This window comes from Elgaria multicarinata, chromosome 1, assembly GCF_023053635.1.
Source record: "Elgaria multicarinata webbii isolate HBS135686 ecotype San Diego chromosome 1, rElgMul1.1.pri, whole genome shotgun sequence".
Classification (NCBI taxonomy): Eukaryota; Metazoa; Chordata; class Lepidosauria; order Squamata; family Anguidae; genus Elgaria; species Elgaria multicarinata.
Window position 1 is genome coordinate 43,046,523 of NC_086171.1, and position 26,506 is coordinate 43,073,028.

The 26,506-nt window shown below is 39.0% G+C and overlaps 1 protein-coding gene across 11 annotated transcripts in view; it reads right to left on the reverse strand.

The window, feature by feature from the left end:
• Positions 1–4,359: 4,359 nt before the first annotated feature.
• The window catches only part of AKAP9 (A-kinase anchoring protein 9), a 122,943-nt gene continuing 100,796 nt past the window's right edge, over positions 4,360–26,506 (reverse strand). For 9 of the 11 annotated variants that reach the window (XM_063126918.1, XM_063126874.1, XM_063126884.1 and 6 more), the window contains 14 exons: positions 26,315–26,503; positions 24,566–24,707; positions 21,700–21,895; positions 20,789–20,942; positions 17,952–18,620; positions 13,601–13,824; positions 12,578–12,689; positions 11,671–11,847; positions 10,753–10,953; positions 10,076–10,308; positions 9,496–9,581; positions 7,153–7,276; positions 5,099–5,238; positions 4,360–4,928 (listed from right to left, as the gene is read on the reverse strand). In XM_063126918.1, coding sequence (XP_062982988.1) covers positions 4,885–4,928; positions 5,099–5,238; positions 7,153–7,276; positions 9,496–9,581; positions 10,076–10,308; positions 10,753–10,953; positions 11,671–11,847; positions 12,578–12,689; positions 13,601–13,824; positions 17,952–18,620; positions 20,789–20,942; positions 21,700–21,895; positions 24,566–24,707; positions 26,315–26,503 — 2,691 coding nt within the window. In that variant the 3' untranslated portion in view covers positions 4,360–4,884. The remainder of the gene's footprint in view (positions 4,929–5,098; positions 5,239–7,152; positions 7,277–9,495; positions 9,582–10,075; positions 10,309–10,752; positions 10,954–11,670; positions 11,848–12,577; positions 12,690–13,600; positions 13,825–17,951; positions 18,621–20,788; positions 20,943–21,699; positions 21,896–24,565; positions 24,708–26,314; positions 26,504–26,506) is intronic. The other 2 variants (XM_063126866.1, XM_063126841.1) reach the window with 1 other exon arrangement.

Consider the following 26,506-nt stretch of genomic DNA (forward strand, 5'->3'; position numbering starts at 1 on the left):
AGATGATACCTTGGTAACCATTAAAGATCCTGTAGGGAAGATGGAAAGCATTAAACAGCAGTTGAAAGAATTTGAAGAAGTTACTGGGTTAAGAATAAATTGGGCAAAATCAGAACTGATGTTATTTAATTATACTAAAAAGGAGGAAAAGGAGTGGGAAGGGAAAGTTACAGAATTGAGAATTAAAGAAAAAATTAGATATTTGGGAATTAGGATTACTAAAAATCTGGAAGATTTAGAAAATGAGAATTTAAATGGTTTGAAAAAAGAGATATTAGAAAAATTGAAAAAATATAAAAGACTGAACCTTTCATGGTTTGGAAGAATAGCATTAATAAAGATGAAGATTTTACCTAAGATTAATTTTGTTTTTAGGATGCTACCAATAAGATTTTCAGATACAGAGTTAAAAAGTTGGCAGAATATTATAAATAATTATTGTAATGCAGAGAAGAAATCTAGGATTAATAAAAGCAAATGGTATTTAAGCCAAAGAAAGGGAGGATTGGGACTCCAAAACATTAGTTCTTATTATGTAGCAAATCGGTTAAGACATATTGTTGAAGCAATTTTAGGGGTAGGTGATTTAGACTGGATGGAGGATAAAAGTACAAGTAATATAGAATTAAATTTGCATAATGTATTTTTTAAGGAAAGGGGGAAAAATGGGTTGATGATTTAGGTACTCAGCTTTTGAAGTTCCATTGGGAACTTTGGAACAAATATAAAAAGGAGTTGCTGCCAAGCAGCTCCCCTTTAACACCGGTGATACTGTTAAAGAATTTTCCTGAAGATTTAAAGAATAGACTAAGTAAAGTTCTAATAGAGAAAAATAAAATGAAATTAAGAGAATGGTTAAGAGGGATGAATACAAGAGAGAAGATGGAAGAGGTTTTAAAAGATAGAAAATTAACTTGGCTAAATTATTGGCAATTGGAACAATGGACTAAAAATTGGGTAAGAGAAAATGGAGAGTGTAGAGAGATGACGAAGTTTGAGAAATTAATTGATAAAAAAGAAATCAATAAGGAACAAAATACAGTGATAAAAGGTTTAATGAGTCAATTATACAATATATTAATTGAGAAAGGTTTGTTGGATAGTGTAGGAAAATCGGTTTGGGAGACAGATTTGAAGATACAGATAGGAGAGCAGAGTTGGGAACAACAGAGAGTGTTGAGAAATATGTCAGTAAGAATAAAGGAGAATTATTATAAAATTTTATGGAGGTGGTACCTAACTCCGGTTAGATTAAACAAGATCAATAATCAGCATTAAGCAGATTGTTGGAGGGGCTGTGGTGAAAAAGGAACGTATTTACATATGTGGTGGGATTGTAAATATGTGCAAAAGCTGTGGAAGATGGTGTTCTTAGAGATTGAGGAGATTGTTGGAATGAAAATAGAAGATACACCAAGAGTTGCATTACTCTCACTGCAAGAAGATCTTAAATGTAGTAAAGAAATTAAGGAAATGATAACGAATTTGCTGACAGCTGCAAAGTTAATCGTAGCTAGGAACTGGAAGACTCAAGGTGATTATTGTATTGAAGAATGGTATAAAGAAGTGTGGGATATTGCTATTAATGATAAATTGACATGTAATATTAAAGTGAAAAGAGGTATAGTAAAAATGAATGATTTTGAGGGAATCTGGAAAAAGTTCCTAGTATTTGTGTTTTCTAAGGGAAGCGGGAAACCACCAGCAGAAGAAACTATGAGTTTTTGGAAACAGGAATGAGATCCCGAGGTGGGGGTGCACTTTTATGTTGAGTATGATTATTCTGATAGATTAAGCGTGAATATATGATATAAATGCTATTTTGTGTTTATGTATTATGTTCTTTTTTTGTTAATTGTATTGTTGTAGGTAAAAAGTCAATAAAAAAATTATTAAAAAAAAAAAGAAGAGGCTATTCACTATCTGTAGTATTACAAAGAAATGTGGAAATGCTGTGCCATTCCTTAAAATACTTAAGAGGGTTGTTCTTTGCTTTTATAGCCTTTCTTACCCAGACCTTTAATTGTGTAACTTCAATATGCACTCTAATTATTTGTGCCTTTTTTAAAGTCCAAACATTTACAAAACTAATCTTGATCCGGTTCAGAGGTATAACCTACTGCAATTTTGGTACAAGTAGTTTCATGATCTCCTAGTTTCCTTGAAAATATTAGGCTGAAAAGAAAAGCCCAGTATCACCGCTTATTTAATGCAGTGCTAGCTTCAGCTTAGTCTAATCTTGTAAAAACTGGCACAATGATTAAGAAAAAGATTAATGAGTATGTGCTGCTTCTTAAAATGGGACATTTTAAAGTGCCTATGTTTGGAATCACTGATGAAACCAAATCTTTAGTTAACCTCACATTCTCTAATGGAATTTGAGATAATGTGTTTAGCTCCTACGATACAGAGGCATTTTGAAGTTCTACATAGAATATTTTCTACAGCACATGTCAGCTCTAAGCCAGGAGGAATAAAGGACATCACAATGAAACATGCAAGACTTTTTTTTTTAAATCCTCTTGCCATCTGCAAAAGGAACTAACAAGCTAGTATAGCTTCTCTTTAAAATTTTAGTATGTTTACCCAAATTTGTGTGGTTATTAGTAATTACAGCTATATAGAAAGTTACTTGTATTTGTTAAAAAGTTGTGGAACTTCAGTAAAATCTTTAAATATGATGTAGCTTTTTTCATGTGGAGCTGTTTATGTTAGATAATTTGGGTAGGCGAGATCGGCAGAGGGGTGAGAAACTGAAGACAGTATTTGGGCTTGACTTCAAGAAGGCTAAGTTTAAGATGTTCCTGTGTAATCCATACCACCTTGCTCAATTAGTATATCTCACGCAGAATACACAAACATTGTGCTGGATCCAAGATCTGTATTCTGTAAGGGGAAGGGCTCGCTGGCTGATTTTTTTAGGACCCCCTTCCATGCCACAGCTCACCCCACAGCATTTTCAGGGGGCTGGATCGGACTGCCATGGGAAGGAGGGGTGTGGAAGTCCATTTCCATTAACAATTGATCCAGCATAAATCTGGACCCGACCCATTATCTGGATGCAATGCATTGACAGCATGCTCTCCTACAATTCAAGGTTTGGATAGCATTCCTGTGTATCATGGGTGCCTAACTACATTTGGATAGTACAAGTGGGTTTAATAAGCCATAGAAGTTCCCATGTGAGGCTGTATACAAATGCAATTCCCATCGTGAAGTATTATATACTTAGAAAATGTCTCTTTCATACCAGGCTCCAAAGGCTGCATTTCAGTCACATTAGTTCATATCAAACTTTTAAAAGGGCCCTCAAGTCTTTGCTTATAAGGTAGTATATTTTAGCTAAGGGTTGTTCAACATGCTATAGGAAAGACAATATAGTTTCCAGCCTGAGCACAATGTTTGAAGTGTCTCTACAAAAATGGTCTCAGAATTGTTGTGAGGAAAGTGTCCTCATTTTAGTAAAAACAAATATATTAAAAAGGTTAAGGTACATATAGTGTATGACTGTTGTGTTTTCCAAAGTAAATGCAGGTGGCCTAGATTAAGGCTACAGCATACAGGACCATCTCCACACTCCCAGCACAGCAGCATTAGTAAAAGAGCCCCCTTGGTGCCTATTAGGACTTCATTATTTCTGCATAAGAATTGGTTCCCCCCCACCCCCAGGATTGCAGCAGGAGAGGGAAGGAGCTGGATTCTCCCCACCCTTACATTGGAGTAAAATTAAAACTGCTGCATGCTACACCTTTAATGTAATGTGTAGTTTGATCCTAATTCTCAGTAGTAGTAAGCAACATTTGTTCTTCCATTCTCCTCTGTCTGTGGTATTGGTCCTAACTCACATTTGAGTATGATACTACCATCTCATCTAACCCTTCTGCTTTCTCCTGAGAACATAATAAAACTCAACGTTTTATAGGTAACACACTATATGAATAAAAATGTTGTTAGTAGCATTTTATGAAGATCTGAATCATTAGGACGTCCTATCTGCCTACCTGTGAATTGTCTGCTGAATATTACATGCATGTAGCACATGTAGTGTGATTTTGGCATCTCGACTTAACCAGGTAGAAATTAAGAAAGAGTATGATCTACCACCCCCAATTCTTGACATGAAAAGACAACAAAAAGTCTTGTGGCACCTTCAAGATTAACATATATTGTAGCATAAACTCTCGAGGATGCTATTCTACTTCTAATCCACAAAACTTTATGTTAAAAATTAAGCCTTTAAAAAGACTACTTTTTACTGTGACAAATAACTACCACAGGCAAATGCATTCAAGGTTTTAAAATGATTTTTGGACATTGTAAGTCAGAATATAAGGATGCTATTTTAAAATATTTTCATACTCTAGTTTTTAAAAGGATGAAAGCATCTTTATTTCAGTACTTTTGACAAAATACCCATAAAATTCAAAACTTCTACCTTTACAAAAATAGGTCTCTACAAGTGATATTTCTCTCTGCAGTGCCAGTAGCAAATAGAATAAAATCATGAAAAGTCATTCACTTATCTCTCAGAAAATGTTGTGCACTTGGAAATACGCATTCTGCAATCTCAATACATAAAAGGTTTCATCCTCGCACCCATGTGATAAATACACACTTTAATAATTTAATTGTTTAAATTAGAATTCCACAAATATACATGAAATTTAATGATCAGTTTTGAATGATCACAAAAAGTGCCTATATACATCAGTTCCAGTCTTTGTAGAGGTGCCAGCAAGGTGAACTGCATACAATCGTTGAGCTGTGTTCATGTTGGTCCCACAATATACACATTATACAAAAGCACAGCAACAGCAGCAGCAGCACAGATTTGCAAAAGGCATTTCATTCGATGTCACTACCAGTGGTGAAATGTTGCAAAGATTATCTTCTGATACCAGAATGCAGTTGAGTATGTGAAGAAGATGCTGCGGAGCAGAAATATACACAAATTATCAATAAGGGTGGGGTGGGGGAAATAGCTTCAACGATCAGGAACCTACAATGAACTTAACGGCCAACGCAAGCAGCACTTCAAGGTAACGTAATGCAGGAGTCATATGGAAACAAACCAGAGGACAATCGTTAAAATATTTACCTGACTGTACACTGCCGAGTCGCCTCTGTAGAGCTTCCAGACGTTTAATATAATCTGTTAAAGCTCTGTCAGGATCGTAATTCTGCAGCTGAGAACATGCGAGGGAAACTGGGCTTAAATCAGCATGGCTACTTTGGTACCTTGGGGTTGAGAGAGAAGCAGTGAAAATTATTGGTGAAAGGGAGTTGTTCTAAAATGCTTTCAGAATGTAGCAAACACATGGATATAAACGTATAGCAGCTACCCTGAATAAGAACAGCAGGTCTGTCCATTTAAAATTCTCAGCTATTTATTCCTTAGCTGCTGTAAAAGCAAGAGAGTTGCCCTGCTATCCCGTGTGCATGGCCTTTTATAGAGTATAAGAGGACAGGTCCTTCTCCCAAGGAAGCTCAGAATCTAAAATACAATATGGGGCACGATGGGAGGGGGAGGCAGGTAAACAGGTTGCTTCAATTGCACATGCTTAGCTTTGTTTACAGTATGACATGGGAACTAGGGGGATCAGGCCAAAGGTCCAACTATTCTGGTATCCTGTTTCCAAAAGTGGCCAATGCCATGCCACTGGGCACGCAATAAATGGCACAAAACTTGCCTGTCCCCAGATTCTATTCAAAGTGTACACAACCTCTGAATATGGGACATTTAAGAACTATAGTTGGGTGCTGTTGATGCATTGATCCTCCAATAATGCTTCTAATCCCCTTTAAAAGTCACCTAAGGTATTTGCTTATAACACAGGTTGTGGTACTAAATTCTCTAAATCAATTAAACATTAAACACTTTGTCCTGATTATACTTCCAATTGGGTGACCTGTATTCTAGTGCAATGGAAAAAAGGTGGGAAAAGTTCACTCTTTTCATACTATTTCTAATGTACGTTCAGCAGTTCTCTCACTGCATCCTTGGCTAGCTGGTATACATCTTTCTGTCTAATGAGATATTTGTTCATGCCTCTGCAGCAAAATTAAAGTATAAAGGGTTTCCAAATAGGTAGAACAAGTTAAAGCTTCTCAAACAAGGGAATCAATTTGTGGAGAAGCTAATTGGGTCAACTGTTGCCAAACTGGCATCGACATTTTCCAGGGATAAACGCAAGGAATAAAGTCTATCAGATTCCCATTGTACATTGTCAGTTATTGAGATTATCCCCTGAAGACGAAAGAAGAATTCATAATTAACCCATTTGCTGGGCAATATACCTCTGAAAACTAGGTGCTGGGGACAAACAGAAGAAGGCTGTTGCCTTTACGCTCTGCTTCTAAGTTTCCCAGAGTTAAAAACTCTGCAGTTAAAAACAGAGGCCAGTATTCCAGGAGGCCTTCGTTTCCTGATGGAAGTGCTTCCACAGGGCTCTGCTGATGCTCCTTTCTGGCTGCACCTCCTTGAGCTGTATAACAAATGACGCTCTGGAAAGTTCCCTAATCTTCAGAAGAGACTTTGAGTAGACCACAAGGGAATGGTGCTGGGAGATGAGCCTTGAAAAGTCTGGGCTCTGTATGCAGCCTTTTGGCTCCAAGCTAGAACCCTGGGTCAGGAGGAGATCTGGCTGGATCCTGCAGGGTTTGTACGATTCTTGGGGATGTGTATAGAACACTAAAGGTTTTTCAGGTGTTTGGAAGAAGAAAAAAAGGAACACAAAGGCTTAATAATCTCAAATAAATAAATGGGGTGGGGGTGGGGAATGGCATCCTACAGAAGTGTAACCGAAATAAAAAAGGGACCCCTGCCACTTTGCAAACCTTCTCAGAAAACAAATGTAGAACGGTAGTGGAGCTGCAAAGACTCAAGTGTGTGAGTTCGAAGATGCCTAAGAAGGGCGTTGCTCGATCCTGCCAGTGTCCAGCTGTCGGTTTCTAGCAACAGCCTCTGGAAAGCTCTCAAAGTATGGCATAAAGACGACTTATCCCAATTAATTTTATCTCCAGCACTTGGTGCTCAGAACTACACCTCCTCAGAAAATATGAGCTGAGGTAAAAAAAAAGAAGTTACATACTAATTTTCTTTAGCAGCCCAGGTCTTTGTCAGGCAGATAAAGAACACAAATTGAAATTTACCTATGTGGATAACCAAAAGGAGATCTGAGAGACTCCAGCTCTGATCTGGATCTATAAGAAGAATGTCTGTGTTCTCCATAAAGTTCCAGACTGCCAGAGACTGAATCAGGCCGTAGCTCATTCCCTAAGTAAAGAAAAACAAAACCAAGATTTGGTAAAGATAAGCAAAATAAAGCTCAGTTCAGCATTCTAACAGCGTTTAATGATACACATCTATTCTACTTTATAGACTGAAATCATTAACACTTGACAACCTGGTTTACAAAGCTCACTGTTACATGTTTTCAAGCTTATGCCACAGCTGAGGGCTGGAATTATACCCCTTTAAAAAACCAAGTGGGAAATAATGCAAATGGCGGTCGGTCGTGCGTGCAGCACTTGTAGGAGCAGGGGAAGCAGCCACCATGGCTTTTCCCCTTGTTGTGATTGTCTGAAGCCAGTCCTTGCCTTCAAAAACATTTCAAAGAGTTTCTAGCATTGATCTGAGAAAACATGACAGTGTCAACATCTCCAACGATTATTAGTGTTATGCTACAGGGTTCCATTGTCTATCTAAATTCACATTATCTGTTTCTGAACTATTGTTTTTAGCCCCTTGGGAGAACAGAAGTGTAGGCCAATTACATATCTAGCAATATTAGATGGCAGTTCTTCCCTGGTAATCATGGAATAAAAAAATGGGGAAAATGCTATAGGCACAACTCAAAGAAAGTAAAACATATCTACATTTGTTGACCACTAAACAATGGGCTTTAAGTATGCTTCAATTAATAACTTTGACCAGAATGTCTGAACATATAAAACCCGCTTGCACTGGCTGCCTGTAGGTTTCCAAGCTTGATTCAGGGGGCTGGTTTTAGCCTATAAAGCCTTACATGACTTGGGACCACAATACCTGACAGAACGCCTCTCCTGACATGAATGTACCTGGCCACTATGATCAACATCTGGGGCCTCCCTCCAAGTGCAACCTCCAGGGTAGGCTCAGAAGTTTGCAATGAGGGAGAGGGCCATCGCACTGGTGGTCCCCCGACTATGGAGTGAGCTCCCCACTGAGGCTTGCCTGGCGTCAACACTGGCATCTTTTTGCACCAGGTATGCATTTCATGGTATATATATGATGAGGCATCTATATCTGCTGTTTCTGAACAGGTCTACTCAGGAATAAATTCTTTAGTTAAATTGCTTTCAACTGTTTGCATTGTTTTAATTTTTCTGTGTTGTTTGTTTAGACTGTTTTTATTATGTTGCTTTTTGTAATGCAGTTGTATTTTTATGAATTGTTGTAAACTGCCCAGAGAGCTTTGGCTCTGAGTGGTATATAAATTAATAATAATAATGCGTGGTGACGACATTCAAGTTGTTGAGGTTCCTGATTAATAGCTTCATCTTTCTATTTTTAGTTTTTTTCCACCATGCAATTAATGAATTGACCAAAGTTGATATTCTAAGTAGAAGTTACTTCATGAGCCTCAGGGCTTTGTTTTAGAGTGATGACCGTCAACCTTTCAAGACCCACTGACATTTCACAGTTAATTGTAGAAGCTAAAGGCCATGACAAAAGGATTATCACATCAAAAATTACCAAAAAAGAGAAACATCTATATAGTACAGTGTGGCCCCAGGTCCCTCCAACACACCAACAAAGTTTGCTCAGATTTTCTTGGCTGATAATGCAAACATCGATACTCTATAGGTATTTGTTGAATTCAGGTCTGAAACTGTTTCTATATCTGAAGCAAAGTCAAAGTCTTAGGATAACAGCTATAAAATTAACACTAATGCCATTGAACAATTTCATTTCATTTCAATTTGCAAATGCGCCAAATGCTCAATCTGATGTGGGCATTTTGGACATACCCACCATTCCCAGGGAACCTACTGTCCTTCCACCCCAGCTGAAGGCATCATATAAAACACAACTCCTGGAGAATCAGATTATCCAAATATTTGGCTTTATCATGGGTCCTTCTAAGCAGAGAGAGACAAGGATCCACTTTACAATATAATCTACCGCACATAATTTTAAAATGTTGATATTGTATGTATTATTTTTACTTTCACTGTATTTGTCTCTTTATTTCTCTCCTCTCCTATAAGATCACAACCCAGTCATAGGCCAAGACTCACCAGTTGAGGACCAAAGGTTTCAGCTACTATACATCATACGTATTCTTCTTTGCATGATACAATGCCCAGAAAAAGAGGGGAACTAATGTTTAGAGAAAGGACTGCCAAATCACAGGAGCAAATTTATTTAGTTATTCAACTGAAAATGAAGAGGCACTGACCTTTACACTAAAATGCCTGACCTCAAAATTCTGTCTATCAATATTTATTTACCTGTGTTCTGACTAAAACCATCTCTGTTGATTCCTGTTAAACCATAACCAGTAACTCGGTGCCAGCGACGAACTAGGAACTTCATTCTACATATTAAAACAAAGGAAAGGAAATTGGCTATACACTTCAAACATATTTAGAATGCTTCCAGATACATGAAACAGTACACAGCTGCTACCTAAATAAGCAAATGCAACTTGATTCAATGCCGATATTAATATCATTTTCATATGATGGCTTGGCTTTGTCAATACAAAGCACATATGGGCAACCCATGGGCTGAGAGCGTCTCCCTGGGGCCCACCAATGCCTTATTCAGAGGAGGTGAATCAATCAAGATTACTTGTATATTGATATGCAAGTCCATATAGTTGACCTAAAGAACACAGACAGTTTTTTGCCAATATTGAAACATACCATACTCTATTTGCTCCCTGAGCCTTATGTAACTATACAGTTTGGTTTTGCTGCCCAAATGGTTAGATTTAAATGGAACAAATGCCTTATTTTTATCATTTTACTTCTTTATGTGGATATTGAACTCAGTACCGTTTATACAAACAAACGCCTTGCACCATACCTTGAAATTGCGATTAACACTCTCACTGCTGAGCGGAACCGTGTAAATCCTTTTGAACGGCGTGTAATAACTTCTAGGTCTGTGTAGGACGGCTGCCCACCCATTCTTGCAATGAGACATAAGGTGGCTTCTTCACACTCCTGAAATCCACCCAATAAGAGTAGCAAGTATTTCTTCTGATATATGAGAGCTTTCCGAAAGCTCTCTGCTCTCAAATATCTGCCATAAATTCTCTAGAATATGAAATAAATAAATAAACAAATAAGGCAGCAAGAAACAAGACCCTTCTAAGTCTGGCATTCATATATAGTTCATTCTTTCCAGTTATCCTAGACTCTTCTAATCTGCAACTCCTGTCGTTAGCCACATAGTTTGGGCAGGTGCAATTTCAAACATTAAGGTAACAAAGGAAAAAGGCTTTGCTAGCTGCAGGTCCCTCTTTCTTGGAACTTTAATTAGATGGAAAATGTTGACCTTTTCCTTCAGTTTATTCAAAAGGCAAGACAAAATGAAGAAAAGGAAGATGGATGTTTGGGGCTAAACTGAGCAGAAGCAACAAGAGTGCCTCATGTCACGCTAAGACCATTTCACCTTGGATTAATGCAAAATATAAAAGAAGTCCAATTCTTAATGACAGAACACAATGTCCCATAAGTAGTCCTTGAAAGGCCTCCCACCTTTAAAGCAGCATTTTCTGAATCTGATCCAAGTTCCCTCAGAAAAGCTTCATTCCTTAATTCTGCTTTCAGTTTGGCTAGCTCTGCCTCAGCCTGTTTCAGGGACTGCTGTAGAGTCAATTTCTCTTTGTTCCAGATCTCTCTTTCGGAAGCAATGAGTGCATCAACATTTCCTCCATCATGCATTGACAATCTGAAAGTCTTATGCAATTTAAGAAAGAATACAAAAAGAAGTCCAAGTTAGCTCAGTGACAACTATCCCATATTGCTTGGTTGAGCTATCAAAGATTCTATGAACAAAGGGGAATACTATTTAGGTCAATGAAGGGGTACATGGGTAAACCCCATGCCCTTATTCACACACCTAATTTAAATTTTGTTGCATCTATAAGGGCAATGGGAGTGGGATTATGGGCCTGTCCTATGTTAGTCATAGCATATAAATTGGTTCTATGGTTTAAGGTTTACATGACCCTTATTCCCAACTCCTAGGGAATAAACATCATGCAATCAGACCTATGTATACTGGACTCTATGGAAACTGAACCTAGATTCTTCTTATATGGGGATGCAAGGTGGGCGCAATCCCCCACTGGTGCCAATGGAGGGGGGCGTTCCTCCCAATGCAAATAACCACCTCCAGAAAAGGAGTATTTCTCAGGACTTGTAGCAGGATAGGAAAGAACTAGATCCATCCTCTATGTTTGATGGGATTCCAATAATTCTCATGTTATTTGTATTTTTAAACACTTATACATTAAATGTAAAGAAGCATTTAACCTCATGCGCAGCTTGGGCCTAAGCTACAAGATGTCCAATGCACTGAGCTTAAGAGATATATGATTCAGTCTGTCCAGACAAATGAGAACCTAGTAAGGATTGGAAGGCTATTTCTATTCAAATTAAAAAGAAACATACTGAGTCCCCACAGGGTCCTCTCTGTTGGTATCTTCTAAGTTCCTCCTCCAGCTTCATGACTGCATTCCTCAAATTATTCTTTTCCTCACTCAGTCTACTGACAAACCCAGTCAATTCGGCATTCTGTTTCAGCAATCGTTCAGTCAATGAAGCAGTGGATGGCAACTCTGCATTCATCTAGGTTGCAGAACAGAAAGAATATCTCAGTATAGTTCCAGCTTAGCTGCTATCCTACTGAACATCACACCTTTTAGAGAATTGTAATAGCATGTTATACTCTAAAAAAATGGACAAGAAATATACAAACAAATATAATGCACATTTTCATTGTGGAGAATACCTATTTCTTGTTTTTCAGAAATGTTTTATCACAAACCATTGTGCTTTGTTTATAATAGATTCTTTATACAGTCTGAACACATGCTTCCAGGAAATTAAAAGTACAATAGGAAAGGTTAATCACAATTTTTCTTGATGCATCTTTGGCAAGTCCTTTCAGGTAATAAGACAATAGCTTAATAACTTTATACAGATTAATTCATTTATTTTACTTCATTATTTTTTATTTCTTGTGAGCCACCCTGAAAGTCTCATATTAAGGCAGAAATGCAGGATAGACTTTGATATATATATATATATATATATATATATATATATATATATATATATCAATAGGACGCAGTCCATATATATCAATAGGACACAGTCCTGTACTTAGCTATCTGTGCGAAGTCCCTCTGAGCAAATTGGGAGTTTATATGTGGAGAACTATGTGTAAGCTTAGAGAATTCACAATTCTAAATTGCATGCAAAAATACAGGTTTGAAATACGCACAAGCTAATTTAGTAAGCATATATGGTTTCCTGCATCAAAAATGTCTCAATTAAATGGTACTACATCCCTTACCTCTGCTTCCAGATTGGGCAAACCAGTTAGCACTTGTAACTGCAAGAGAACATCTTCAATGTTATTTTGTATCCCAATAAAATCTTCATCATCTGTTTTTTCAAATGGCAGTCTGGAATTAATCAAAACATCTGTTTTTTTGTGTACATGTATAAAATACCTGTAATTGAAATTATCATATATTCTTTATTTTATTTATTTATTTATTTATTTCACTTATATACCACGACAGGGCTCTCTGGGCGGTTTACAGAAATTCTAAAATTAAGATTAAAACGAGTATACAAAATTTAAAATTCTAAAACACAGAACATACACACATAAAGCATTAAAAACCGTTAAAAAAACTAAACATGTGGGTGATTAAGATGTGCCGCCATATGCCTGGGCAAAGAGGAATTCTTCCCATTCCTTCCTCTTCCTCTGTTGTTTCCCTACGTCTGATTTAGATTGTAAACCCCTTGGAGTTACACCTGTTATACCAGTTCTTTGTAAAACATCATGTACATAGAAGGTGCTATATAAACACAGCTCCTTCAGGATTTTTCCCCCAGTTAGGTTTAAAGAGAGGGCAATCCCTTCTACTCCAGAACGTTCACCTCTTCATATATCAGCAGGAGGCCCATACATTTTGGCTCGCCTTGTTAGAATGTAAGCCTATGCGGCAGGGTTTTGCTATTTTATTGTTTTACCATGTACACTGATGGTGCTAAATAAACAAATAAATAAAAGCTAGTCAAAATTTGGGCTCCTTGTGATCTCAGCCCCAGAAGGCCAAGGCCTTCTGTCAATCAGAAAGGCAGGAATTTCCTGCTGAAGAGACTGAGAGAAAAGGACATTTGTCCTAAAGTGGACATAATTGATACAATTCCACAGTCAACATGCAGTTTGATATGATGCTGACATAACTGAGCAGAACCACTTTAAAAAATAAGTGTAAACCAGACCATTCGTTTCCAAAAATTCTGGGGGGAAAAGGAGCCAAGATAGAATACTTTGCTAGTAGTACAAAATTAATCTAACCTGCAGGCTGCTTTTTTAGCCAGCTGTTTTAACTTGGAAGTCACACTTCTCAGCTTCTGTCTAACCATCTGAAGATCTTGACATTCCTTGGTAGCATCTCCTCCTCCTCCTCCTCCTCCCATGCCAATTAGGGCAGAATAAGATAATTCTTTTGTTTCAGTTCCTTCCATTTTCTGCTGGAAAACCCACTTTCTTGTTCGCTCCTTAGATGTATCCCAAGCAGTCTGTACATAGAAATATGGGACGGGGAAAAAAGTTTGTCTGGTACTAAATACAGAAATTCAATTCTGAATTAAACTAAATGTGAGGACTGACTATTCTACACATTAAATACTCCAATCTACACAAGCACAATTAAGGAGTGATTTCACTGAATTGTAAGGCTGCATTTTAAAGAATAAATACATTGATTTATGAATACATTGCACACGTTGTGACACAAGATCATTTCACAAACTATTTTTGCATATGTATATATAAGATGTACAAGTACACTAGCTACGTAACAATATTTAAAATATCCTTGATCACTGTTTTAGAATAAGCTAAGCACTTTGTAAACTTTTAGATACTAAAACTGTGGGTTTTTTTAAAAAAAATATATAGAAAATATATTAATTCTTTTGAAGCTGTTTATATTACTATAATTGTCTCTCACTTTTATTGGTCCCAGAATTTTTTCATTTTACTTTTGTAATAGTTTTTAATTTGTTATGTGCTACCCAATGGCAGAAGAAGTGCCCTTAGGGAGCAATCCTGTGCTTCCTGAGGCTGCATTGCAGGGGCCATAGGATATGCCAGATTCCCCACGGTGGCCATAAAATGAGCGATGACCTCAAGGGGTGGGGTGGGGTGGGGTTTTGAATTCTTGCTTGGATTTCCACCCACTCCTCCCACTGCAGCAGAAAGCTCCAGAGCAGCTTTTTGAAGAGGACAGGCAGGGAGGGAAGATACCTACAACTTGAACTGAGGAAGAGGGTGATGGACTGCAGGCATTTTTGGAAAAGCACTGACTGAAAAAGAACTCATACTCCCCAAATTTCTCTAAATGCCATATTACATAGAAGCCTAAACAATTCGAAAGCTGATAATTAGAAATGAGGGCGGAAGAGGAAGTAAATGGCATACTGAGAATTGCAAACAGACGCCCGGAAAAAAGCAAACAGCAAAGATACTTGTTTTTGTTTTTATCTGCTTTGCTGCAAAGGAAGAGTACCATTATTTGAAGAGCAGGAGGGAGCACACAGACATAAAGAGACAAACAATAAGCCCATCAGAGACCCAAACCGGAGAGATTCCTCAGTCGGCTGCCTTTTAAACTGTGTTGTTGCATTGTGTATTTTGAATGATTAAAGTTGTTTCTTTGAGAGCTCCTTTGGGGCAATAATGGAGAGCGAGCAAGGAAAACTGAGCAATGTGCAGCTTGGGCCTCTTCCTGGCTCCTCTCTTCATGGGGAGAGCCCAGCTGGGCCTGTCGCTGCTCCTCCCTGTGTTCTTGCTCAACCTTCCTTAGGATGCAGTTCTGCTGCACACCAGTCAGGAAGAGAAAACGATGGCGCCCCACTGGTGCCTTATGACAGCTTTCTCAGATACAGGCAGGGAGCACTATAGACTGGCAGATGGGTGTGTTAATAGTGCACTATTAATGTTTGTCCTGGGTAAGTTATAGGAAAGCATGATTAAAAGTAAAATAATCAAGCATATAAAACAGGTCTTCCTGAAGAATCAACGTATCTTCTGCAAAGTAAAGTCTTGTCTCAGTCAAGTTTTATAGCTGTGAGCATGTGGATATAGATGATCCGGTAGACAGGGTGTACTCTGCCATTCAAAAAGCTTTTGACGAAGTCCCTCACCAAAGCCTCCAGAGTAAATGAAGCAGGGAGAGTTTCTCTTATGGATTGGTAATGAGTTAAGGAACAGGAGGCAGAGAGCAGAAATAGATAGACAGTTCTCACAATGTAAGAAGTAGGCCCGGCCTCATGAGAATTTGTATTGGACAAGTGCTTTTTAACTTCTTCATTAATGATCTGAAGTTAGGAGTGAGCAGGATCGTGACCATGTTTGCAGACTCCACCGAATTATTCAAAGTGGTAAAAACAAAAAGCAATTGTGAAAGGCTCCAGAAGGATCTCTGCAAAATGGCTGAATGGGCAACAAAATGGCAAATGTGATTTAATATGCACATCGGTGAGGAGGCGGGGGGAGGAATCCAAATTTCACATATACATGGATGGGGCTTGAGCTGGTGGTAAATGATCAGGAAAGGAAGCTTGGGGTCATGGTGGAAAGCTCAATAAAAATGTCAACCTGGCTGCAAAAAAACCCTCCAAAAAGCAATTCCATGTAAAAATAATTAGGAAAAGGATTGAAAAGAAAACTGGCAATATCATAATGCCTCTATACAAATTGTATGGTGTGACTGCGCTTGGAAAACTGTGTACAATTCTGGTTTCCCCACCGTAAACGGAGCTGGAAAAGGTCCAGAGGGAGAGGCGGGTAACAAATAAATATATTATTATTATTATTATTATTATTATTATTATTATTATTATTATTATTACCAGAATGGTCAAGGAGCTGGAGCAAGTTCCCTATGATTACAATGTTCAGGTATATTTAATTTACAAAAAAAGGCAGGTAGGGCAGAACATGATAGAGGTGTATAAAATTATGCAGGGAGTGGAAAAAGTGGACTAGAACCCAGGGATATTCATACTAGAACCCAGGGATATTCAACAAAGCTGAATGACAGAAGACTCAGATCAAAAGGAGTACATCTTTAGACAGTGCATTGTTAAACTACGGCATTCACGTCCTCAAGATGTGGTGATGGCCAGCAATTCAAATGGTTTTAAAAGGGGATTGACAATTTAACGGAGGATAAGGCGATCAGTGGCTACGTGTTCAGAGGAGGGCAACCAGGATGATCAGGGGTCTGGAAACAAAGCCCTATGAAGAGAGACTGAAAGAACTGGGCATGTTTAGCCAGGAGAAGAGAAGATTGAGGGGAGACATGATAGCACTCTTCAAATACTTAAAAGGTTGTCACACAGAGGAGGGCCAGGATCTCTTCTCGATCCTCCCAGAGTGCAGGACACGGAATAACGGGCTCAAGTTAAAGGAAGCCAGATTCCAGCTGGACATCAGGAAAAACTTCCTGACAGTTAGAGCAGTATGACAATGGAATCAGTTACCTAGGGAGGTTGTGGGCTCTCCCACACTAGAGGCCTTCAAGAGGCAGCTGGACAAACATCTGTCAGGGATGCTTTAGGGTGAATTCCTGCATTGAGCAGGGGGTTGGACTCGATGGCCTTGTAGGCCCCTTCCAACTCTGCTATTCTATGATTCTAGTCATGATGTCTAGGTACTTCCTCCAGCATCAGACGCAGCTTGCCTCTGAACAGCAGTTGTTGGGGGACAATGTGAAGAGAGGGCTTTGGCTTCAGGTCCTGTTTATGGGCTTCACTGGGGCTTCTGGCTGGCCACCTTGGGAAACAGGATGGTGGACTAAACAGGCCTTTGGTCTCAACCAGCAGGGCAGTTCTTAAGTCAACCTTTGCCATCAACAGGGCCCTAAGGCTGAGTGTAAAGCCTACTAGAAGAAAGTAAGTGCTGGTAACCCAAATTATGAGTCAAGGAAATTAGGCTTGAATAAATGGGTTGGGGGGGGCACCTTGCTTTTTGTAACATCTTGCCTGATGAAGGCTCCTGGAGGTCTCAAAAACTTGCACACCATTTTGTGACCTTTGAGGTGGCCTAATAAACAGAGTTTGGATTTTTTTTCATAAGGCTAACAGAGCTACTTTGGGGTGGGGGTTTGGCGAAAATTAACACATAATTGTTTTTATGCTATTTTGTTGCAGATAGTTGTATTGCAATGCTAAGCAGGGCCCTAATTCCAATCACTGCTCATTCTAATTTCAGGCAAGCATGTAGGCAATGCTTGGTTTCATAAGCCAATCTTTACAACAGAAAGAGGCTTAAAAAATAACACTGGGATAAAACAAATACAATTTCAAAGTAACATCTGTAACATGTGTGCAGGCCAACTTGGAAATAAACAGTCTAATCATTACATTACATTAATGATGTAAAAAAAGGCTCTCAGGCTGACTGGGACTTTACTTTTCACCAGGACCACCATCACATTTACATCATTTTAGGACAAACCACAAACTGGTGCTAATATACGACATTTTCCTCATACTGTCGTGACATATGCACTAACTAAAAAATAGCACCAGAGGACAGTCTTAGAAAACTCTGAAAGGTAACAAATACAATTTTAGGTATGAAAAGGGTTATCTGCAACACTGAATTTCACGTTATATAAGCCTCAGAGCTACCATACCTCATTTAGATTCTGACAGGTTGCTTTGTCCCCTTTGACTTCTGCCTCTTTTCTCTGCTCTTTTTGCTGTAACTCCTGGACCATTTCTTGCAATTTCTTTTCCTCACACTGCAGCTGATGAACCTGCTGCCTCTTTTCTCCAAGCTGCCACTGAAGATCTTCTACCTTAGACTCCAGTTCATGCACTTTTTTCTGTGCCAGAATATTAGCATCTTGTTCAGTCTGCAGCGTCTTCCTCTGAATCTGCCTCTCCTTTTCCATCTGTTGCTTCAGCTGCACAGAGTCCAGTTTATGCCTCTCCATTTCACTAACCAATGCAACTATCCGATCATGCTTTTCATCCAGTTGTTTTTGTAGATCCCGTAGCAATTCTTCAGCGGGTGTAACAGTTCCATCCTGCCTTTTTTGTTCAGCCATCTGAAGCTGGGCACACAACTCTTTTTCCCTCTCCAGTGCACTGCTTACCTCCAGAACTCTAAACCTCTCCGATTCAAGGAGTACCCGAAGCTCAGAGTTACAGCTGCGCTCCTGAGACAACTGGGCTGCGTCCAGAGTTTCCTGGGATTCCACCTTCTTTTGCAAATCATTTGACAGCTCTCTCTCAAGCTCCAAAAGATTACTCAATTCTACAACTTTCTGCTTTTCACTTTCAAGAGAATATTTCAAATCCTTAAGAGAAAACAAAAGTTTGTTTGTATAATAAAATACAACTAAAGTTACCATCTTGAATAAACATATTATCTGATACTTGAACAAAAGCTTGGAAAAGCTTAGTTTAACAGGATTCAAACCCAGGTTTTAACTTAACACTGACATTTCCTCAATAACGACTTTTTCCTGGTCTTCAATAATAAATTTAGGTCAGGGTACATATAGGGTGTACTTAAGATTTTGAGAGCAAAACTGCAAATTATAATTTTAGATTATTTCTTCTATCTACAGATGACATTACCAACACTGGTTATGAAATGTGAATTTACTTCTGATAACTGAGACTGATCCAAACTGTCACACCTATTGACATATGCAGAAAAGATCAGATATCCTTTGATAGATGAGTGGATTTAAACTTGGTGAAGAATGAAAAGGAAGAATAGGTCACATTGTTGTGTTTCTCAAAACTCCTGCCTTCTTGGGAGACAATAACAAGGCCTGCTAGTAATCCACAAAGCTTTATTCAAGCAATAAACATCTCTTCCCACCTGAAGAGGATCTAATCTCTTGGAACCATTCCCCTAGGCAAAACTATGCAAACTAAGCGAGACAATTGTCCTTTCAAAAAGAATGGAAAGCCTTTTCCCAAGAGGCCTTAACTTCAGAGAGACTAGTTCTGAGGCAGCTTCTGACAAGATGCGAGCTGGGCCAACTTCCTCTCACCTTCCTTTCACTCCACCCGTTTTAGTTGGCGGCGTAGTCTAGGATCGGCTAACCTGTTCGTGCTCTCTCCTTTGGAAGAATGTTGGTTTCCCACTGACTGTATATGATTTGCCCTTGATGAGATAAGCTCTGCAGAGAGTTCACTCCCAGCTGGTGAAGAGGCTGTGAGAGCTTTCTCCTTTACTGGTACAGGCTGGCCTGTTTCTGGCGCCAACTCTTTTACTTCAGAGTCTGATTCTGATTGATCACCTGAAACACCTTCTTCCAACCCAGGGGGAGCAGGGCTAGACATGACACACATGCTTATTAACAGTATACAGTCACTAATGGGAGTGACCACAGCTCAGTGTTAGGTGCTCCTGCTTTGCATGCAGAAGATCACAGGTCCATTCACTGGCATCTCGATAAAACAGCTGATGTTGCAAGACTTGTGCCTGGGAGCCACTGTCAATCAAAGTAGAACATACTGGGCTAGATGGACAAATACTCTGACCTGGTATAAAGCAGCTTCCTATGTCCCAAAGATATGGCTTTATTTATTACAATGCATCCACCACCATCCACAGATGTTACAGTGCACTGCTTATGCTTTCACACACCATGGCTTTACTATGTGTTAGACAACCTGCACCCAGTTCAGGCATAAGAGAAACACTTGCTAAAAATGTGGGCTGGCTGTGTGTTGAGGATAATAGTATACCTTATATTGATTTATCATGCCAATCAGGCTTCAGGGCCAGGTGGTTTTACTAGAAAAGGTTATAAAATCTTTCCAAATACATTATGATCAATACTTAAAGTGATACTAGGTAGGTATGTTGCATTGATCTGTTACTTTTTAATGTATAAAACTATTCTTTTAAAGTTTAAATCCAATAAAAACTGCATTAATCAGGTAAATTATTTGAATAATTTCAAACTTCTTCATTAAAGTGGGTGAAAAAAACTTGTCTGTGCTACTGGCTAGATAACTTGTCCCGTCTAATAAACGCTGGTCACATTTGGCTTTATTAAGCCCACATGAGGAATGAATCAGGAAAGGATCTTTTGTGTATTTAATTAACAAAAGTCAGTTGAGCTGGGTCTGCTGGGTGTTTTTAATATATATTATTCTGTAATAGTTATGTTTTTATTGTAGTTTAATGAATTAGGTGTCAGGAAAGCCATTGACAAGGATAACTCTGCATAGCTGTTTTTGGTCGTTGAGGCATTTGGAATTCACAACCCTTTATACAGTGGGTTTTGTTTTAATTTAACAATGTATATAAGGCAAGTTTGTGAGGAAACAGTAAACATTAAAACCATAATGGAAAAAAGCAGACTTAATCCAGGATCCCCACAATGCACCACATTCTCTTTAACCTCTACACCTAAGTAGGAATGAAAGAGTAAAGTTATAAAACTTGTATTTATGTAAATACATTCAACATGCTCAGGGTGTTTTAAGAATCAAGATTGGCTACCTCAAGCTCTTCTTTTTCTCTTTCTTCACTGAGTTCTGTTTTAGCCTTTGCCTTCTCCAACGCCCATTGAAACTCTCTTGATTTCTTCTGTTCACTTGCCATTGTGTCTTTTAGCATATCTAGTTCAGCTGCTTTTCCCTTAAGTTCATTTCTGACAAAAAAAAGAAAGACAAGATTCTCTTTATAAACTTCATTCGAAAAATAACTAGAATAGGAGAAAACATCTACATTTGCTTTCAGACTGATACCTCCAGTACTGAAGGCAGTAAGCCTATATGCACCAATTGCTGAAGAACATGGGTGGGAGGGTGCTGTTGTGCTGTGTCCTGCGTTGTGGGTCCCTGGTTGACAGCTGATCAGCCACTGTGTGAACAGAGAACTGGACTGGATGGTCTGTTCCAACATGGTACTTCTTATGTTCTTACTGATGAAATTGCACTTTACATAACACTTTACATTGGGTTTGCCTCCTAACAATAACATTGGGAAGGGGCATTTAGACGAAAGAACTGGAAGATGGGAGATGTTACTGAAACCTTCCTTGGCCATGAATTCTCTTGCTAATTCTCCCTCCTAGACTTTAATTAACATCTCGCTCCTCCCAAAGTAGTTTCTTTCTTGAACATCTGCAAAATGAGGTAGGCAAATCTGAGTAAAACAATCAACCCCACACTATGTTAATTATAATAAGATCTCTCTGCTCTTGATCCTCAACAACATAGGGTGGTGGATTATTATTATTATTTTGCTTTGCTTAAAAACAAGAGCAGTCAAAGGGAGTTTTGCATAAGTATTATGGACGACTACCCTCAGTACAATTCTATCACTACAATTTAAGTTGATATTAACACCAGATTTACTGCAGGACCAACTATAGGTCTGTAGTAAACAGCCACTGAAAAACTTACCTGATGGCTTCCAGATCTCTCAAATGTTTGTGTTGTGCTTTCAACGTTGTTTCCAGTTCTAGTTTAGTTTGTCCAAGTTCGTTCTTCAGTTCTACAATTACCATCCTCTCAGAATTTAGCTGCTCCTGAAGTTCAGCTACTCTGTCCTTTGTACTACTGAGCTCCATTTGCATCTCCAAGTTGTACCCCAACAATTCTAGAGAGTACATAATCAGACAATAAGTAACAGCACAAACTAATTCTTCGTGGTGAAAACAAAACTCTGAACAAAGGGATGGAGCAAGCCAACTGTATTATTTAGAGAACATGTTTGACTTCAACAAAAATACCAAAATAAGCCTTCAATACTGATGGTATCCCTTCAAGAAGAGTGAATTAATCCCATTACAAGTATTTATTTATTTGATTTGTACCCTACACCTTTCTACCAAGAAAAATGGCAGTCAATGCAGCTTACAAAAATAAATAAAAGTTGATGAAAACAATAAGTATTGGCTTGCCTGGGATGAATTTCAGCCATCTAGGCCAGTGAGAAAGCAAGGCCGCAAACCTTGATATATCTGCCCTTTATGTAGGCTTCTCTCTATATAGTTTCATTCTTGCAAGTGGACTGCATGATGATATTGGAATGTTTACACTGTTAGTTTTACCCTACCCAGTGCCTGTTTACCCTACCCTGTGCCTGTTTGCATTCTCTTCCCCTCCTTATTGTCTTATTATGATTTTATTAGAATGTAAGCCTATGCGGCAGGGTCTTGCTATTTACTGTTTTACTCTGTACAGCACCATGTACATTGATGGTGCTATATAAATAAATAAATAAATAAATAAATAAATAATAATAATAATAATAATAATGATGTATGTGCCTGAATGTGCTGTAATGCCAAAACTGCATAATTGGAAGGAAACGCTTAATTGGAATTTCTAACTGTCAAGACCTTTTTGATATAGTAGAAGACAAATAAACTAGCTTGATAAAGAAGACTGACCATCCAGGTCAATCTGACATTGCTAGAAGAGTAATGGGCCATCTGTTGATAAGGTATAATGAAGTTTTCTTTGATCTGTCTTTGTTTTGCTTTAGAATTTTGCCAACTACTAATTGGTTAAGATGCTACTGTGTATAAATGTACCTGCTTTTCACACTGCCCGTAGAGAAGTTCTTTGTCTGTAGGACTCTCTCCATACAGCTGTATTACACTCAATAAAACAGAGTTGTTTTACAACCAAAGTGGATTTTTATCCTTGACACCAGTAATGTCTACTGTTATTGGCGGCAATCTTCAAGCTCTCAGACAGATACCTTTCTTAGCGCTGCTACCTGAGATTTCTTTAACCTGAGATGTCAAGGGTTGGATCTGGAATTTTACATCACTGGGATACCCTTTGAAGGGAAGCCCAAAATGATCAGAATGCTCAATCATAGGGCTCAAATCTATAGCACTGACATTACTAATGCTGCATTCTGTTTGAGGTGGTAGATCCTAACTACAGTATAAGGGCCACCTTACACTGCACTGGACAACTGGTTTAGCTCAGTATTGTCTATTCTCAGTATTTCCCAACCCAGATACCAGAGATCCTTTCACTAAAATTGTAGAAAATGAACATACAGGCAGAAAATGAACATGCATATGATGTTCTCTTCCCCTGAGCTATGGCATCCTATTGTATTCTTAATATGAGCCATGTACAAAGTTATGTTATTTATTTATTACATTTTTATATTGCCCAATAGCCGAGGCTCTCTGGGCAGTTCATAATTAAAACCATAAAATACAACAGATCAAAACAGAACAGAAGTTAAAAAAAAACACATAAAACCAAAACAAACCCAGCATCAGTTGTAGCCCAAGAAAAGCCTGTGTGAAAAGTTATGTTTTCAGGAGGTGTTTAAAGGATGTTACATTTTCCAGCTCCCGACCTGCACAAGGGAGGGTTTTCCAGATGGTAGGTGTTGCTACAGAGAAGATTCATGGCGACGTTCTGTTTGTTTTGGAATGATGAGCAAGACCTCCTCTGAAGATCTTAAATGTTCTCTAGGTGTATATAAGGGAAGGCGATCTGCTAGGTATCCTGGTCCCAAGTTGTTTCGGGCTTTATAGGATAATAACATAACCTTGTACATGGCTCGGTAACTAACAGGCAGCCAGTGCAGTTCTTTTAACACGGGTTCCAGTGAGCACCCTAGCTGTTGCATTCTGCACTAGCTGCTGGTTCCAAAACATGGGTAACCCCACATAGAGCGGATTGCAGTAGTCTAATTGTGAGGTTCCTAGTGCATGGATGACCATGGCTAGGTTATCCCTATCCAGGAATGGGAGTAGTTGGTAATGGGCGCTCTGGGTGACCGAGGCCTCAAGTGACAAAGATGGATCCAGGAGCAGTCCCAAACCACAAAGCTGCTTCTTCAGAGGGAGTGCAACCCCATCCAGAAGAGGTAAACAGCCCAATTCCCTGACCTGGAACCACCAACCCAAAGGGTCTCTGTCTTATTGCGATCTAGTTTCAGTTTATTGGTCCTCATCCAAGCCATAACTGTTCAGAGCATGCACAACCTCTCCTGATTCAGACATCACAGAGCTGGGTGTCATCTGCTTACTGATGACACCTTGCCCCAAAACTCATGATGGCAGCTCCCAATGGCTTCATATAAATATTAAAGAACACTGGGGATGAGATGGTGCCCTGTGGTATATGCTTAAAGTATTACAGAAGTGTGCTTGTGGTAGCTTCTTTTTTATATGTAAGTCGGAGCCTCGAAACGAAGTCACAGCCTGAAGGCACATATTTCTATAAGAACATATTTCACATATTGGTAATTATGCAGGCACATATGGCAAAGTAGAGCCACATAAATTACCTTGACAGTTTGGCTCAATTTCTAGTTCCTTCTTTGGATCAGGTTTCCTGTTTAGCTGAGCACGCAATGCATTGATTTCCATCAACAAACTTCTTCTATCTGCATTCTGAATACAGTCCACAGCAGTTCTTTGATATGTACCCTATTATTATTGATTAGATATTTAAAAAAGAGAGATGAATATCAAATCAGTAAGCAGTAACCCAGATTATTAACTAGAATAAGCCTTCAGTATATACCAAGGAGATACATTACAACAGGTTTTTGTCATCTCAGGGAATTTATAGTTTTGTCTATAAGGATTGCCTTTGCCAATGCAGGCACATAATGTAAAATGTTTAAAATTTTATCAATACATCAATAACAAACACCTATCATTTTATAATTTTTTGTGCAGTGTTCTTCAGTGGGAAGCATTCGGCTACTTTAAAAATGTGTTTCAATAAAACACTGCATAACAACGTCATTCAAATAATGTGGCACTACATCTTCAGCATGCGTTCCAAGAACCACTTCCTAATTTACATTTTAAATGAATAAATGAATTCCATGACTACAATGGAAAGAGTTTTACACTTTACTATTTTGGAAAAAGACTAATGTAATTTTGAGGCTCCACAAACATCTTGGCATTACAGAAGTCATTTTCAGATGTAATCTGTAATAACTGGCTTGACTCGCGTAGAACATCTGTGAGCGAGTACTTTATTACACAGTATCATACTTCTCCGGCTTTTCTGCAGGCGCCCGGAGAAGCCAGGTGCAAGGTCAAGCAGGAGATCAGTGGACTCCCCGCTCCCAGCCGCTCCCCCAAGCACCTTCCCAGCTGCTCCCCCACAGCCACTCTCCCCTGCTCGTCTGCTCACTGACTTAACTGAGCCCTCCAAGCATGCCAGCGAGCCTCCCAGCCTCCTCTCTGGGCTCCCCCTCACTCCCAGCTGTGTTTATATATCCTGTTGCCTAATAACACAAAGCTCTTCTCATAGCTTGGAACCTCCAGCATATCGTAGCTCAGAACTTCTATGCCACACATTGCCATGTGTTGCCTTAGTGTTTTATAGAGAGAGATGAAAGAGAATGCTTGTCTCTCAACACCATAGTGCCATGACCATGAAACCTAGGCCCCTGAAACTTGGCAGCCTTACTGAGAGGACTCTACTTCAGGTTTATTTTGCTTCTAAAATGCATTAATTAATTTTCATTAATTTTAATGTGCCCACATTGTTGAAGCCTGCAGTAACTTCTTCAACCACTAGGAGCAGACTTTCCCAAGTAGCTCATAGCTTTGTACTTAAGTTTATACAGTTTGAAGCTGGGGGGAGCAATCCAAGGGACAGAGTGATACAGCTCCTTCTTCCCTTTGCTGTGGGGCAGGCTCCACCTCTGGATAATGGACAGACTCCTCTTGTAAGGGCCTACAGGGTACACCACGGCAGGGGCCATGCCTTGGGGTGCCAGCAGGCATGGATTCAATCAGACAGGGTGAGCACAATGCGTCCAACTCTGACATCTGCGTAGGTTTGAACGCATTACTACTTCGAGTGATTCCAACCTGTGCAAAGCCCAGCTTGTTCATTGTTAGTATATAAAGCTTTCCCCAGTACAATTTTGGATATCGGGGTGACAGGCAGGAATAGGCTAGGTTTTAACACTATCATGTGAAAAGAAGCCTTTATGCTTCTTCATTTCAATGATTAAAACATGTACCAAGAGCGAACAACCTTTTCGGCATGCATAAGTGCCTCGCACCTGTTCTTGAAGCCTCTTTTCCAGCTGAGTCATTAGCGCGATTACATCCCTAATGCCTACTTCAGCCAATTCGGTTTGATACGCTGCTAAAAGAACATCCTTTTCTTTCTGGAAGACTTGCTGAACAGCATACAGAAGCTCAGTTCGCCAGTCTGAGACCCCATCAGAAGATTCAGATCCTGCATAGAACTG